This window comes from Ochotona curzoniae, unplaced genomic scaffold, assembly GCF_017591425.1.
Source record: "Ochotona curzoniae isolate NIBS_2020 unplaced genomic scaffold, NIBS_Ocur_1.0 contig_4514, whole genome shotgun sequence".
Lineage (NCBI taxonomy): Eukaryota > Metazoa > Chordata > Mammalia > Lagomorpha > Ochotonidae > Ochotona > Ochotona curzoniae.
This window is the reverse complement of record NW_024466312.1, coordinates 6034483-6052012: the sequence shown is the minus strand read 5'-3', so window position 1 is coordinate 6052012 and position 17530 is coordinate 6034483. Positions and strand designations below refer to the sequence as shown.

Below are 17530 nucleotides of genomic sequence, written 5' to 3'. Positions count from 1 at the left end.
CAACTGAGAGACAGACACCTCAAAGTCTAGTGCTCTCCAGTGATATGACAGGACCAGTGGTGACTCTTGGGGCCAATGCCTTGGTAGGGCCAACACCACTCACCAGCCATGGTGGAATCTAGGTCCACCAACACTTGTCTGGAACACACATCTTCCAGCTTCACTTTTGCTAAAGAAGCTATTGAATGGGATTAGTATGGAATCCTGCATCCAAGTGGGAGACCCAGAAAAAACTTCTGGCTTCGAAATGTCCCAGCTCTGACCATTGCAGCCATTGGAAGAGTAGGCCAACAGATGGAAGAAGATCTCTAGCTCTCCTTCTCTCTGTAACTCTACCTTTCAGAAAAAAGTAAAATAAATAAATAAATAAAGGTATTAAAGAAGTTGTCCCGTCCCACAATGGTCTTGTCATTGAACATCTGCCCATTTGGTGAGATCCCCTGTTCCCAAGCAGAAGCAAATAAAACAGGCACTGCTGACCTACATGCTTGCCTGCCCCACATCGCCCAAGATGCATTCATGCTGAACGGGAAAATGGTGGTTGAACACTCTTAGAAGAGAGAAGCGTATCGTGCCCAGACATGCTTCCTTCCTGCCTACCTTCCCTGGTCCTCTGGTGGAGGGCCAAGTTCCTGTTCTGCTCTCCTTGCCCCACCTCCTTTATCCAAGCCATGACTGGCAAACTGAAAACCGGTGGCCAGAACCCAAGGGGGAAACAGATGCGGCCAGTTCTGTGATGACAAAGTCTTGCTCTGTGACTAAGCAGCTCAACAAGTAAGCCTGCCCATGTCCATTAGTAAGAGGAGCAAAGAAAAGATTGCAAAGATAAAGCAAGCCTGAGAAATGGATGCAAAAACAAAGTGCTCTTCTAGGACATCATGAGGATTGGATGAAATGAAGCATGCGCAGCACCCATTGCCTGACTTGTATACTACATTGGGTCTCCTGCCAATTCCTTATTGCCCAATCCCTGGTGTCAGGCGAAGGGAGGTACTGAGTGGGCCCAGGAGGGATTTAGAGATTCAAGAACACCCCCACAGCCAGGATAGGAAAGTGTGGAGTGGGGCACAGTGGGCAGGCTGACTGAGCCCACCAACCACTTGACAGGGCCAGCAACAGCTGTGACACCTGACAGCCAGCTCAGGTCCTGGCCAGGAGACCAGCCTCTCCCCCCTCCCCGGTCCCTGGAGCTGCTGACCCCTACAGGTGCTTCTGATGTTGCAGGGACTGTTGCCTCTTTCCTGTGGGGTAGGGGCTTTGGAGCAAAGACCTGATCCTCTGGAGACATGGCACCTGACCCTCTGTTCCTGTGTAACCTCAGACAAGTCCTTAACTCCTCTGGGTCCTCTTACTATAACCTCCCACCCTGAGGCTGTTGTGTTGTTTAGTTCCCATTGAGTAATAAGCACTAATTAGGCACCTGATGTGGGTCACCACCACAACACTCTCCTCAGGGAGGAACTTCTGATTCCCATTTTACAGATGAACAAACTGACCCTCAGAAAGGTTAAGTAACTTGTTCATGGTCAGGAGTGAAAGCAGGCATACCCAGAGCATGGACAGCATGGTTCCAACCAGACCCTTCACTACCCTCCTCCCCTGCCTGCTGAGGAGACGATTAAAGATATCAAGTGCACCCCCCCACGTACAGCTGGCTGTCACAGATGGCAGCACTTCCCTCCCCTCCCCACAGCTCTGTAACGGAAATGAAGGGTTATTCACAGGTGTGCTAGGAAGCCAGGCCTAGCGGAGAAACCCAAGGGCAACCTCTCATGTTCCCGCAGCTGCTGCAAGGTGGGCCCAGGCCCCAGGCTTGGAGCTTCTATCAGGGGAGCCAAGTCCTCACATGTTCAAACATGTTATCTCACACTTACTACCCCTAAATTCAGAGCCCCTCGACAGCTGTGCTCCTGAGTCCAGGCTCAAACCCAGCCTGGGCCACCGAGCCCTTTCCCTCCGCACTCCCTTGGCCTGTCACGCCCTCCCCAATCCAAGCACACTTGGAGTTGCTCACATCTGAGAGTCTCTCTTCCCTTCCTCACCTCACCATACACCATAAGCCCCTGAACATCTGGACACCTGCCATCTGGCCGCATCCCCACCGCTCCCCAACACACACACACTTGCAAGCACAGGCCCCTGGCCCTGCTCACCATGCTGCCTGGCTGGGGCCCTCTGTCTGTCTGTCTGCAGCTTGAAGGAAGCAGAGATGAGTCCATGAGAGACCGTCACTGCTGTCTTCCTCCCTGTGTGCTCTGGCCGACTCTCAGGGGAGAGGTTGTTAGTGACAGCCCCAGGAGGAGGACAGGCCTGTTGATTTGGTTACAGGGTAGCAGGTAAGCATCACCTGGGCTCCAACAGGTAGGCCAGGTATCTTCCATCTGCTGCTTCACTCCCTAAGTGGCCACAATGGCCAGAGTTGAGCTGATCTGAAGTCAGGAGCCAGGAGCTTCTGCCAGGTCTACCCTGCGGGTGCAGGGTCCAAGGCTTTGGACCATCCTCCAGTGCTTTCCCAGGCCACAAGCAGGGAGCTGGATGGAAAGTGGAGCAGCCAGGGCACAAACCAGCTCCCGGCTTGTGTAAGGCAAGGACTTTAGCCACTAGGCTACTGCACTGGGCACTCTTTAAACTTGCTTTGACTAGCTTGTGTTTACTTGTGCATTACAGCTCTTAAGGCAGCTTTGCCTCTTATCTTTGAGTCCCTCAGCAACGTGGCAAGGTAGACAAGATGGTCCTCCCTCTCCCATGACAAAAACAAGGAAATTGAGGTCTCTTGTGTTTTGTTCAGGATCACATGGGGGTTCATTAGTGGTGGAATTAAGATTCATCAGGGATCGGGCTCTGCTTCAGGTCTTCCCTCGTGACAGAGTGCTCACAGCCCCACAACCCCTTCCTTTGTCTTCACCTGCACCTTCCAGGATCATGACCGGCTGACAACACTGCTTTCAGACCCCTCATCTCCCCTGCCATCTCCTAGTTTCATTCTCTTGTTTACCTAAACATACATTCCTGGTCAAACCTGACTCCTCACCAATTCTGAAACAGTGGCTGTAGGAATACCTGGGTGGGGCTCAGCACCATGGCTCAATTGGTTAATCTTCCCTTTGAAAGTACCAGGACTATATGGGCACCAGTTCATGTCCCCAGCTACTCTACTTGCTATCCAACTCCCTGCCTGTGGCCTGGGAAAACAGCAGAGAATGGCCCAAAGCCTGGGGACCTTGCACCCATGTGGAAGGTCCAGAAGAAATTCCTGGCTTCAGAATGGCTCAGCTCTGGCCACTGCAGCCATTTGGGTGGTGAGATCTTTCTCTGTCTCTTCTTCTCCCTGTAAATTTTTCTTTTACAAAAAGAAATACCCAGAGGGCCTGTGTTGTTGCATAGTGGGTAGAGCAATTGGCTACATCCCATCTGGGTACCGGGATTCAAGTCCCAGCTGTTCCACTTCCTGATAGTGTACCTGGGGAAGTGCTTGAGCCTCTGCACATAAGCGGGAGACCCAGAAGAAGCTCCAGGCTCCTGATTTCAGCCTGGACCAGCTGCAGCCTTTGTGGCCATTGGGAAGTGCATCAAGGAATAGAAGATCTCTCTGTCTTTCCCTCATCATATAACTTTACCTTTCTAATTTTAGAAAGAAAGAAAGGAAAGAAAGAGAGAGGGGGAGAGAGAGAAAGAAAGAAAGAAAGGAAGGAAGGAAGGAAGGAAGGAAGGAAGGAAGGAAGGAAGAAAGAAAGAAAGAAAGAAAGAAAGAAAGAAAGAAAGAAAGAAAGAAAGAAAGAAAGAAAGAAAGAAATCAAATGCATAGCCACCCAGCTCCATCAGGAAACTGTATTACTATTACTCGTGCCAATAGCAATCTGAGCCTTAAAGTGTTGCCAGACTTAGCACACAGACCTGTCTTATCTAGCAACCGCATCCAGGAAGTAGTTGCTAATTCAGAATCTCAGTCACTTTGGCAAATGATGGAAGTACTATTTGGAGGGTTTTTCTGGGTCCCAGCTCATCCTGGGTTGCCCAAGAACACCCTAGAATTTCAAGTTGGTTAACTTTGGCTGTGAATTGTGATTAGCAAAGCCAGAACACTTTTTCTCTACCACATGGGACCAACCAGAAAACCCAGGCAAGACTCAGTTCACCAGCCACCTGCTGGCTTGGCCCAATTGCCTAAAGTTCAGGAAATATCATTCACATGCAGGAATCTGGGGCGCACTGGGAAGCACTTAAATATATGCCAGCACTTAAATATGGCTTGTTCATCAGCAATGCTGGGAATTCTTCTCATGGTAGGTAAGTATCTTGTGTTAACTGTTAAAAAAAAAAAAAAGGTATTTTAAACGCATTTTAGCACATGAAAAAATCAGTTGACGTATAGAGGAACCCCAATGGAACTCACAGCTGACCTCTCAGAGGAAACTATAGGCCAGAAGATAATGAAGCAACATATTCCAGATTATAAAAGGAAAAAATTATCAACCCAGAATAATGTACCTGGCAAAGCTTTCCTTTGTCTTTGGAAATGAAATAAAATTCTTTCTCTTAAAAGAGTTATTTATTTTTATTACAAAGTCAGATATACAGAGAGGAGGAGAGACAGAGAGGAAGATCTTCTGTCTGATAATTCACTCCCCAGGCGGCCGCAATGGCTGGAGCTGAGCCAATCCGAAGCCAGGAGCCAGGAGCTTCCTCCAGGTCTCCCATACGGGTGCAGGATTCCAAAGCTTTGGGCCATCCTTGACTGCTTTCCCAGGCCACAAGCAGGGAGCTGGATGGGAAGTGGAGCTGCTAGGATTAGAACTGGTGCCCATATGGGATCCTGGTGCATTCAAGGCAAGGACTTTAGCCGCTAGGTCACACCCCCAGACCTGGAATGAAATAAAATTCTTCCACAGCAAAGAAAAGACCTGCCCTACATATGATACTTAAAGATGTTTTCTTGACAAAGAAAAGGAATAGCACCTACCAAAACCAAAGGCAAATGTGGAGAACATTCAAGTAAAATGACAGCAGAAGACTAAATCAAACAATGAACAACCCATTGCTAAAATGGCAGGACCAAACTGCCATCTATTCATATTAACCGTGAATGTAAATGGCTTAACCTCATCAATCAAACATAGTTTAGTGGACTGGATCAAAAAACAGGAGATACATCTCACCAACAAAGATCAGCAGAAATCATATCTCATGGATTTTTGTGTTTTTGCTGTTTTTTCCATTTCTTCAAAACAGTTTTTTTCTCATATTAAATTTTTTTTAAAATATTTATTTTATTTTTATTGGAAACACAGATATACAGAAAGGAGAGACAGAGAGGAAGATCTTCCGTCCAATGATTCACTCCCCAAGTGAGCGCAATGGCCAATGCTATGCCGGTCCGAAGCCAGGAGCCTCTTCCGGGTCTCCCACGCAGGTGCAGGGTTCCAAAGCTTTGGGCCATCCTCAAATGCTTTCCTGGGCCACAGGCAGGGAGCTGGATGGGAAGCGGGGCCGCCGGGATTAGAACCGGTGCCCATATGGGATCCTGGGCGTGCAAGGTGAGGACCTTAACCACTTGCGCCACCGCGCCCAGCCCCTCATATTAAATTTTTCCCTGACTCACAGTAGCATCATTTTCTCCAAAAAGCTTCTTGATTTTCTTTTTCATTTTTCAGTGACACATTAGTCATTCACCATTGCAAATTTCAGAAGTGTCATGGTGGACTAAAAGCCTATGTTATTTTCAGACCAAGGATGGTCTCCCAATGAAACTGTTGAATTTATCTGGACATTAAGATGCTGAACTCTGCATGGTCCATGCCCACAATGAAGGAATCATGACTGATTATGAACTGTAGTACTGTAACAATATGGAGAAATTCAATATGGAGGGAGGGCTTGGAGAGGAATTGGGGGAATCGCAGAGCCTATGAAGCTGTGTCATAAAATGAAATAATAATAATACAAAATATTAAATATAATATTCCGCAAAATTTTTTAAAACTTATGTTAAGTAGCATGTTATTTAACTTCATAGCATTGTATATTTATATTTTTCTTCCTGTTGTTAATTTTGTTTTGTGGCTTTTCATTTAAGGGGTTGTATAGTAACAATGTAATAGACTTTCATATCGATGTGAGCATACAATGCTGTATGCATCTCTACTTCCAGATCAAAGAAGGATTCCCAATGAAACTGTTAAATATATCTTGACAATAGGATGCTGGACTCTGCCATGTCCATACCCACAATATCAGGATACTCTTTAATAGCAGAATGATGAACTTATGACTGTTTATGGAGTACAATTGTAATAATAGAGGGATGAGGGGATTTGTGGAAGGAGTAAGGAAAATCCCAGAGTTATGGAATTGTATCATTTAATAGGTCTGGACATTTGGCACAATAGTTAAAAACTGTCATGGATGTCCAAATCTCACAGCCAAGTACCTGGCTTTGAGTCCTGACTCTACTTTCAATCCCAGCTTCTGGTTGGTGCACACCTGGGTGGCAGCAGGGATGGTTAACGCAATTTGATTCCTGCACCTGTGTGAGAAAGTTCTGGGTGGAATTCTAGGGTCCTGACTTTGGCCTGGTGCAGCCCTGGCTATTGCAACTTTTGAGGAGTGAACCAGTGGATGAAGGATCTTTTTTTGCTTCTGTCTCCCTCTTTCAAATGATTAAAAACAATTTCTAAAGTATGTGTAACAAAATAAGAGGCATTCAACACTCTCTATTTTAAAAGATTTATTTATTTACATCTTTGAAAGGCAGAGTTTAGGGGGAGAAACAGAGAAAGATCTTCCATCTGTGAAATTACTCCCCAAATGGCTGTATCAGCTGGAGCTGAGTTGATTCAAAGCCAGGAGCCAGGCGCTTCTTCTGGGTCTCCCACATGAGTTGCAGGGGCCCAAGGACTTAAACCATCCTCTGCTCAGGCACATTTTTTGCCAGGCACATTAGTGGGGAGCCAATTGGAAGTGGAACAGCCAAGACATGAACCAGCGTCTATATGGGATGCCAGTCCTGCAGGCAGCTGCTTTCCCTGCCGTGCCACAGTGCTGTCTCCCATTCCACACTCTTAGCTCCTTCAGTACTACTGAGGGCCTGCTCTGTGCCCACTACCATTGCAAATTTCAGGGGTGCCATGATAGACTGAAAACCTATGGCCCTGAGGAGCTCACGCTTTTGTGGGGTAGACAGGCTGCCAACAGCCAAGAACATTTCAGAGGGCAACAAGCATGAGAGGAAAACAAAGCAGGATGTTGGAGTAGAGAGAGCTAGAAGGGCTGTCCTTTCAGGTTGAACATGGAGCGTGCCAAGAAGGTGACATTTTCACGGGATAATGGTGTGTCAGCCAAGCCATGATGTGGAAAGCAGTGCTCTGGGCAGAGGGAAGGGCAAATGTAAAAATTCACAGGGAAGGGCAAATCCTGCTCATTCAAGTAAAGAGATGTATCAAAGCCAATGGTCCTTGGAAGGGCAATGGTGTGATTAAGTGCAGTGGAGGCACTTGCAGCAAGTGTTGTTGCTCAGTTTGTGTGTCAGAGCAACTACTGCAGCTACTGTCTGGAGGACATGCTGTAGAGGTTCCAAGCTAGAAACAGTAAGCTAGCTGAGAGGCTGTAACTGGGGGCCGACATTGTGGGACAGCAGCTTAAGCCACCACTTAAGACCTTGGCATTCCATACCTGAGTGCCTGCTTCAAGTCCTGGTTGCTCCACATGCAATTGAGTTTCCTGCTAATGTGCATAGGAAGGCAACAGAAGCTATCCTGGGTACTTGGACCCCTGCCACCCATGTGGGAGACCAGGATAAAATTGCTGGCTCCTGGGCTTTGACCTGGCCCATCTGAGAAGGGAACCAGTAACTGGAAGATTCATTTTTCTCTCCACAACCCAGTCTTTTGCCTTTCATGTAAATAAATAGATACATCTTTTAAAAAGAATAACTGGGTGGGGCACAGTCTGTGTCATTTTAGCCTGTGTGTGTGGTGGGTGCCAGGTCTGTGAGCACCCAGGGCTAGGAGTCTGGTGGGGACAGGTCAGACAGCCCTGGGCAGTAATGGTTCAGTGGCATGCTTGAGGGAGCTTGGTGTGTGGACTTGCAGGAGGGTCTGAGGTATGGCAAGGTGAGAGCATGTGGGGACATGAGGGCTCACATGCAGGATTTGTGGTCTGACTGTATAGTGCAAGTGTCAGAACTGGGCCTCCTCAGTGGAAAAAACAGAACAGTGGATGGCCATGGAGGATATTGAAGCCCATTGGGGCCTGCAGAGGACATCTGGTACCGTAGGAGAGGAAGAAGGGCAGAAAAAGTTGGACAACTACCCCAATCAAGAGATGATACCAAATATCTGGGCAAATGGAAACTCTAAGATCAACTATGTCAGCCAATGGATGTTGGAAGGATTTCTTCATCATTGGATCAACAAGACTGACAGCATTTCAGTGGTCAGAAGCAGCCAGGGTAAGAGCTAGAAGCAAAGGGAAAATTGTAAGGAAGAAGGGATCAGCTGTGTTAAAACATGCCATGACAGGGTGAGGAAGATGAAAATGGAGATTTGGCCTTGAGTTGCAACATGGACCTCGATACCGGCATCCCATATGGGCTCTAGTTTGAGTTCCAGCTAATCCATTTCTAATTTTTTATGCTTTTTTTTTTAAAAAAGGATTTATTTATTTTTATTGAAAAGTCAGATATATAGAGAGGAGGAGAGACAGAAAGGAAGATCTTTCATCCGAAGATTCACTCCCCAAGTGAGCACACCAGCCAGTGCTGTGCCGATCCAAAGCCAGGAGTTAGGAGTTTCTTCCAGGTCTCCCATGTGGGTGTAAGGTCCCAAGGCTTTGGGCCGTCCTCAACTGCTTTCCCAGGCTGTAAGCAGGGAGCTGGATGGGAAGTGGAGCAGCTGGGATTAAAACCGGTGCCCATATGGGATCCCAGCATGTTCAAGGTGAGGGTTTTTAGCCATTAGGCCACTGTGGTGCCAGGCCCTCTTTTCTTTCTTTCTTTTTCTCTTTCTTTCTTTCTTTCTTCCTTTCTTTCTCTCTCTTTCTTTCTTTCTTTCTTTCTTCCTTCCTTCCTTTCTTTCTTTCTTTCTTTCTTTCTTTCTTTCTTTCTTCCTTTCTTTCTTTCTTTCTTTCTTTCTTTTCTTTCTTTCTTTCAGATTTTATTCATTTCACTTGACACAGTTATACAGCCAGGGAGAGGTAGAGAGAAGCAATCTTCCATCTTCTGGTTCCACTGGTTTATTCCCCAAATGATTGCAAGGGCCAGAGCTAGGGCAGCCTAAAGCTGGGAGCCAGGAGCTTTTTCTAAATCTATCGCATAGGTAGAAGAACCCAAATACTTGGGCCATCTTCTACTGCTTATCCATGCACACAGGAAGCTGGATCAGAGGTGAAACAGCCAGGACACGAGCCATTGCCCATATGTGATGCCAACACCACAGAATGAAGCTTAACTTGCTATGCCACTTCACTGTCTCCTGTCTTCTCCAGTCTTCCTAGTAAGAGAGCCTTCCCAGGGTTAACAACCTCTGAGCACCCAGGATACCATGAATGGGTGACATGGGCTGAGCATAGGAGGTCACAGGATCATGAGCAGGACTGTGATGAACCAGAGGAAGCCAGTTGCCCATCTGGAGGAGGAGCTTCCTGCCAGCTCCATTTGAAGCTGCTGTGTGAATTTCCTGTTATTGCCCTAACAACCTGCTGCAACCTAAACCCAAACAGGGGCATTCCCTTGTGTTAGGAGCTGAATGTTGCAGGCAGGCTACCAACTTCCTGGAGAACCTGGGGCAGCATGCGTTCCTTACAGTCTTCTTCCTCCTTTTTCTTCTAAGATTTATTTGTATTTTAAAGATAGATTTACAAGGGGAAAGGTCTTCTATCCACTGGTTCACTCCCCAAATGGCCACAACAGCAAGAGTTGAGCCAATCTAAAGCCAGGAACCAAGAGCTTCCTCTAGGTCTCCCATGCAGGTGCAGGGCCCCAAGGCTTTGAGCCATCCTCCACTGCTTTCAAAACCACAAGCAGGGAGCTGGATGGGAGGCTGAGCATCCAGACAATGAACCATATGGTCATATGGGATGTTGGCTATCGGAGGTGGAAAATTAGCCCATTGAGCCATTGCACTGGCCCAGTCTGTTCTGATCAGACCCTCTTGCCTATATGTACACTTGTTACATGGAAATGTGAGTCTGATAGGGCCAGTTTTTTTCAAGGTGGGTAGGTAAGAAACCTGGAATGGCACCCAACTATGTGGAAGAGGATTAAATGCCACAGGCCAATCAGAGCATGCCATCACCGCAAAGGCGGCTCCCAAGGCTGGCTCTGGGCTGCAATCCAAGGATTCGGTGTTCAATCACCAGCAGGAAAGGATGCCTCACTTTGCCTAGACTGTGTAAACCAGAAGGCTTATGTACAACACCTGCTTCTCTCCCAGGCAGTTAACCTTTAGCTTTGTGCTCAGCAGGGTTGCCCACAGGTCAGCCCCAGTAAAAGCCCTAAGGAGCTGCTAAGGGGCCTCTTCTGGCAGCAGCTTCCTTGCAAGGACTTGTTGCTGCATCTGAGAATGCTGGAGAAGCAGCACCCTCAGGGGGAGCCCTGTGGGAAGGTGAGGGCATAGGTGCCTCCAGATGCCTCATAGGGTGACCCACTGTGCCTCCTTACTACCTCAAGGTAACCAGTTGAAGCTGTGAGTGCATGGCATGCCAGGTCCCGGGAATCCTCCTGGTCAATCTTCCAACGTGGGCGTGGTTTCGGGGATACTCCATATGTAGACAAATCCTGACATTTCCACAGTCGATATGTTATGAGAGATCAAAGCGAAACAGAGGGCTTCTGAAGAAGACATATGGCCTCCAGTCTGCCAACTTTACTCTTCTTACTATTCTCCCCTAAATGCAGGCAGTTAAACCATTCCTCTGACATGCACCTGCATACCATGCATGCCAAGCACCATGTGACCAATTAGATGAATAAGGCTCAGTCCTTACTGTCAACAGCTTGCCACGTAGGCAGATGGCCATGCAAAAAGTCTAACTGCAGGGCCTGGCACAATGGCTCAATGGCTAATTTCTCACTTTGCAAATGCTGGTATCCCATATGGGTGTCAGTTCATGTTGTGGCTGCTCCACTTTTCTTCCAGCTCCCTGCCTACAGCCTGGGAAAGCAACAGAGAATGACCCAAAAGCCTTAGGACCCTGCACCCATGTGGGAAGCCTGGAATAAGTTCCTGGCTCCTGTTTTTAGATTGGCTCAGCTCTGGCCATTGCAGCCCCTTAGGGAGTGAACCAGTGGATGAAAGCTCTTTATCTCTGTACAATCTTACCCTGGTCTGCCTTTCCAATAAAAATTAAAAAAAAAATCTCTTTCCTTTAATCTAAGTTCAGCACAGAGTGAACCAAGTGCTCTAAAGACCAAGACAGCCACTTATATAGGGCACACACATGTCCTTAAATTCCTGAGGTCTTCACACCAGAAGTTGTTACAGCAGTTTTACAACAAAGAACCAAGAGGGATGGGCTTTTACCTAAGCTAGCTCAGGCCTCTAACTATATCCATTCTGCTCAGGGTTGGGGGAGCCCAAGAGAGAAATGAATGGGAAAGAAGGTGTGCCAGCCACCATGTGTCCTGGAATGACCACGGCTTCTGCCTACAGGAAGGCCCCAACCTCCTTTCCCCCCAGGCAGCCTCGCTGGATGCCCTTGTCAGTTTTGATTTTTATGAATGAATCATGTTCTCCCAACCAAATGGCAAATTTCCTCCTGGGGGTGAAGAGACCTTATCAGATTTCACTGCATTCACTTCTTATGCCTTTCCTTTCTTAAATGCCAATTAGCTACTTTGTTGGTAGAAAACTGCCATGCACCAGTGCTGATATGGAATGGTGCCAAGCTGTCAGGTGGCCCTGGCCTGGGGCGGCCAGAGAGGCAGGCGAAGCCTTTCCAAGTGATGACTAGTCTGGGAGACAGGTTTCTCAGTCACTCAGGGCACCGCCTGGTGGATTTCCCCAGCAGAGGGAGGTGGTTAGAAAGTGTTAAACAAGTTGGACGACACAGAAGCAGCCAGGCTTGTAAAAAATGGGAATGAAAGCAGATAGAAGAGTCAGTGTGTGGCTTAGCAAGTTAAACCTCAGTATGCAGTGCCAGCATCTGGGCATGAGCTGGGTCCTGGCTGTTCCACTTCCAATCCAGCTCTGTACAAATGCACCTGGGAAAACAGCAGAGGAGGACTCAAGCTCTTGGGCCCCTGCTCCAGCTGTTGCTGCCATTGCGAGAGTGAATCAGCAGCTGGAAGATCTCTCTGTGTGTCTCTCCTCTTTCTGTAACTCCAAGTTTCAAAGAAAACATTTTTTAATGAAAAGCAGAAAGATGTTAAGAACTTACATGTAATTTTAACATATTGTTTACTCAACATTATGTCAATTAATTCTGTAACGTTATATATTGTTGATGATGGGGCTTTTAATTGATCGGGATTTTACTCTTTTGGCCCTACCTTCAGACCAGAGAAGGTCTCCCCAAGAAGCGGTTGAACTTATCTGGACAATAAGATGCTGGACTCTATGTTTGGTATATGCTTACAATGAAGGAATTGCAACTGAACTTGAACTGTGGTTACACAATAAGGTGGAGGAATCCACCATGGGGGGAGGGTTAGGGGAGGGGTGGGGGGAAATCCCAGTACCTATAGAACTATATCTCATAATACAATGTAATCAATAAAGAAAAAAAAAAGCAGAAAGGAGTTGCGATGTGGCTTGCACCTTCATACATCTCAGATAGAAAGAGAAAGGCCACGTTAGCCGTGATACTAACACCTTTGACTTAAGAGAAACATATAAACATCGTGTCAACTCACTAGTCTACTCCTAGGATTGAAAAACTCTCCTCTTACTGGGTGAAAACGCCAAGGACTCGGTTACTAGTTACTTTCTCAAGGTCAAACGAGGCAGTCTGGATGAGAAGCCTGGTTCTGAGGGCTCCGGGGGCAGCCCGCCTCGCGGGCCAGGCGGCCGGAGGAGATGGCAGGTGGCGGGGCGAGGCTAATAGTGACGCCGCCGGTGACGGGCTCCCTGGCCGGTGGGCCGGCGAGGAGCAGCATATTCCCGGCGTCGACCCTCGCAGACGGGTTGCGGAGCTTAGTCTGCGGGAAAATCCAAGAGGGACGGGCACCCTGGGGCTCAGGCTGTGCAGCGCCCGGTCCTCGGTCGCCCTCAGGTGGGGGCGTAGGCCTGTTGAGTCGGCCGGGGACCCGCAGACGGCGTGTGGCGGGCAGGGGCTCCCCGAAGGCCGGCCGGAGCCTCCAGGAAGCGAGGGCGGACAGAGCCCCGGCGAAAACCAGCTGCAACCGTCTCGAAAAGTCGACATCAACCGCAGTCGGCCTAAATCAGAACACCTGGAAGACCGGCGCCCCCATGGGTCAGGTGCCGGCAAGGTGCGCCCCTTTACCGCACCCTACGTGCCAGCTGCGGACCTCAGGGACCCGGAGTGTCGGCCTAAAACGGGCAACAAAGGGTTAAAGTCTGAGTCGCAGCTCGGAGCCCCAAACCGACAGGTGAGGCCCCCTACCCGGCGCTGCGGGGGGGGGGGGGGGGGAGAGGAGCCCTGGCAAGCTTATTTAGGGAGAGGGCGCGGCTAACGGGATGCCGCGCCCCGGCAGGGGAGTGGCGCACACGGGCCCGCCCCTTGAGTATAAGAGCGGTGCGGCACTGCAGCTAACGCAGTTCTCACCGAGATCCGTCACCCAGACTCTACGTGAGACATAAAGCTCGGACTCACCATGGTGAGTGCGGCCCAGCCGGCTTCGTGTTCGACCCCGGATTGCTCCAGTCCTTCGGGGGACTCTCTTCTGCGGGGATGCTTGGAGCCCTGTACCTGGCGCTCCCGATCTGGAGGGGGTACAAGGGTGTCTCACCTTGCCCCAACCCCCGCTCCTGGCGACTTTGGCTAAGCTAGGATGGTCGCCTTCGCGGGGTAGGGGGCCGGGATGGTCACTAGCAAAGAGGGGCCCCCTAGCCACCCCTCTCCGGTTTCACCCAGCATGTGTTCCCCAATCGGGGTCACGCGGCCCCGCGCCCCCGCGCCCTCGCGCCCTGTCCTCTCTGTGGGCCACGATCTGCTTGGCTGCCCGCCCCCGCTCCCTGGGACTGCCCGAACGTGTGCTTGGCGCCAGAAGACGGAAAGGGGTCAGGGTCCTTAGAGGCGGGGCGCATCCCCTTTTCCTCTGACTGTGGGAGCATCCCTCCTCCCCAGAGCGGGCCCCCATCCCCCTCGCGCGCTTGGTGACTCAGCACCCCGCTTCTGGGCCGGGAGGGCTGGCGGGAATGGGGTTCGCCCTCGTGAGGCGCGCGGGCCCCTCTCCAGTGCTCCAGCCGGAGCGCAGAGTGCGTGGACGGACGGGCAGGCACAGTTGGCGCAGGAGCGACAGCCAGGTTGGGGGAAGGGAGGAGAGGTGTGTGTAGGGGGGAGGGAGGTATTTATAGCTCGAGAGCGGGGGCTGAAACCCAATCCCTACTTTTGGCTGGGATTTAACTGGAATGGCTCCGGAGGGAGAGCGGATGTAGGGGCCCCCAGAGTGCAGGATGGCCCTCACTCTGCCCCGGGGCCAAGGCAGGTTACTTCTGGGGCCTTTCTGCAGGTTCCGCTTCCTTTTCTGGGCTTTTAGAAACCGTCATCCGTGGCCGTTTCATTGTGGGTTGGGGGAGCAAGGGAGGCTGGCGGGTCCTGCAGACTTCGGTGCTTCGCGAGTTAACTGGGACACTAACAAGAGAGCGTAAGGCAGGAGCAGTGGCTCTGGGTGCCCACGCAACCCGCTGCTGCCCAACCCCTGCTTAACAGGATGGCTGCGATTTCCGTGGGGGCTGCCTGTGCAGTGGATGAAGGGGGTGAAGCCACCCCGGGGGCAGAGGCGAGGAGAGCAGCCAGATGGGACTGATTCCTCCCATGAACCAGATGGGTTTGGGGGGGGGGGGGGGGGAACACCCTGGTGGCCAGTGTTGGGGGAGGGCAGTGCTGATGCCAGATGGAAAGACTGACACTTCAGCAGCCTGCGGGCAGAAAGGGTTGTAGGGAATCCTAGTTATTCACCTGCAGAAGGATCCAGGATAAGCGAGGCCATGAACTCCATGCTCTGGAAGAGCTCCTGCCCCTTGCCAATCTCCAGAGAAGCCCCGTGTTTTTGGACAGCTGTGTCATGCCTGCAGTGCCTGCCTGTCACTGCACGTGTCCTCTCCGTCTGCCCTCCCTCTCCTGTGAATGCAGCAGGGGTCATGTGGAGCCGTGGCTCTTAATTGATAAGTTCGCCAGCATGAGGCTAACGAAGGGATTGGCTAGGCCTCCTGGGTGCCTGCCTTTGGGGTGTTCTGTGTGTAGGGGAGCCTGGGTAGGTTGCCAACCTCTGGAAGGGCATCAGCCAGCCTACCCTAAAATCCCATTCTTGGCAACAGTCATTTTGGCTGGTAGGTAACAGGGTGAGAGAGGATCCTGTGAGCTGAGAGCTTGTGGAGGTGGGAATTTATTACTGTCTCCTCTCTCTCTCTCTCTCCTTCAGCGCGAATGCATCTCAGTGCACGTGGGGCAGGCAGGTGTCCAGATGGGCAATGCCTGCTGGGAGCTCTACTGTCTGGAGCATGGGATTCAGCCTGATGGGCAGATGCCCAGTGACAAGACCATTGGTGGAGGGGATGACTCCTTTACCACCTTCTTCTGTGAAACCGGTGCTGGCAAGCATGTGCCCCGGGCAGTCTTTGTGGACTTGGAGCCCACTGTCATTGGTGAGAAGCAGGGGAGTGGAGGGAAGGGAATAGAACCAAGCTGGGGGTGAGGAGTCACTCAAAGCTTCTCTGGAAAGAATGTCTAGACTCTCCTAGCCACCCTCCCCCCATAAATTCCTAGCCCTGTTGGAAGCTGACCTCTGGGTTACTCCCTCCCCCACCCCACCCCCACTCTACTATCTCAGACTGGCAGGAGGATGAACCTTCCCATTCATCTGACCACAGCTGCCAGCCAGGGGAAGGGAGGTCCCCTGTGGGTTTTGACCCAACAGTGTGTGGTTTGTGCCCTGCCAGATGAGATCCGCAATGGCCCATACCGCCAGCTCTTCCACCCAGAGCAGCTCATCACTGGCAAAGAGGACGCAGCCAATAACTATGCCCGTGGGCACTACACCATCGGCAAGGAGATCATCGACCCAGTGTTGGATCGTATCCGCAAGCTGGTAAGAATTTGGCATGGGAGGGAGGGAAGCAATATTAGAGGTCAAGAACATTTTCAGATCGGTGACAGGGTATGATGCCCCTACAAGAGACTTCTCAGCTTTCGCTCTAATGTCCGAGATATCTTAGGCTTTATGGAGAGCCAGAGCGAGAGCTCCACGGCCGCCCCCTCCCATAGTCTCACATTGTTTTCCTTCTTGCCTTTCAGTCCGACCAGTGCACGGGACTTCAGGGCTTCCTGGTGTTCCACAGCTTTGGAGGCGGCACTGGCTCGGGCTTCACCTCGCTGCTCATGGAGAGGCTTTCCGTTGACTACGGCAAGAAATCCAAGCTGGAGTTCTCCATCTATCCAGCCCCACAGGTGTCCACCGCTGTGGTTGAGCCCTACAACTCCATTCTGACCACGCATACCACCCTGGAACACTCGGACTGTGCCTTCATGGTAGACAACGAGGCCATCTATGACATCTGTCGCCGCAACCTGGACATCGAACGCCCTACATACACCAACCTCAACCGGCTCATCAGCCAAATCGTCTCCTCCATCACGGCTTCCCTGCGCTTCGACGGGGCCCTCAATGTGGACCTGACGGAGTTCCAGACCAACCTGGTGCCCTACCCCCGCATCCACTTCCCCTTGGCCACCTATGCGCCAGTCATCTCTGCTGAGAAGGCCTACCATGAGCAGCTGTCTGTGGCAGAGATCACCAACGCCTGCTTCGAGCCGGCCAACCAGATGGTGAAGTGTGACCCCCGGCACGGAAAGTACATGGCCTGCTGCCTACTGTACCGTGGAGATGTTGTGCCCAAGGATGTCAATGCCGCCATCGCCGCCATCAAGACCAAACGCAGCATTCAGTTTGTAGACTGGTGCCCCACAGGCTTCAAGGTTGGCATCAATTACCAACCACCCACTGTGGTGCCTGGGGGTGACCTAGCTAAGGTGCAGCGTGCCGTTTGCATGCTGAGCAACACAACTGCCATTGCGGAGGCCTGGGCCCGCCTGGACCACAAGTTCGACCTGATGTATGCCAAGAGGGCATTTGTGCACTGGTATGTGGGTGAGGGCATGGAGGAAGGCGAGTTCTCTGAGGCCCGGGAGGATATGGCTGCCCTGGAGAAGGATTACGAGGAGGTGGGCATCGATTCCTATGAGGACGAGGATGAGGGTGAAGAATAGACAGCTGCCCAAAGCCTGTTCATTATGTTTATTACAAAATACTTTCAAAATAAAGTCTCCTTGCACGCTTTGGTGTCCGTGTGTGTGTTTAGCTTCTGCTGCTGCTTTCTTCTGTTGTCCTTATCAATTGCTTCTCATGACCCTTTTC

General features: G+C 50.6%; 1 protein-coding gene across 1 annotated transcript; it reads left to right on the top strand.

Moving 5' to 3' along the window:
- Positions 1-13701: 13701 nt before the first annotated feature.
- TUBA4A (tubulin alpha 4a) lies at positions 13702-17450 on the top strand. The gene is made up of 4 exons (XM_040986552.1): positions 13702-13771; positions 15539-15761; positions 16056-16204; positions 16411-17450. The coding sequence occupies exons 1-4, from the start codon at positions 13769-13771 to the stop codon at positions 17380-17382; spliced, it is 1347 nt and encodes a 448-aa protein (XP_040842486.1). The 5' UTR covers positions 13702-13768; the 3' UTR covers positions 17383-17450.
- Positions 17451-17530: the final 80 nt, after the last annotated feature.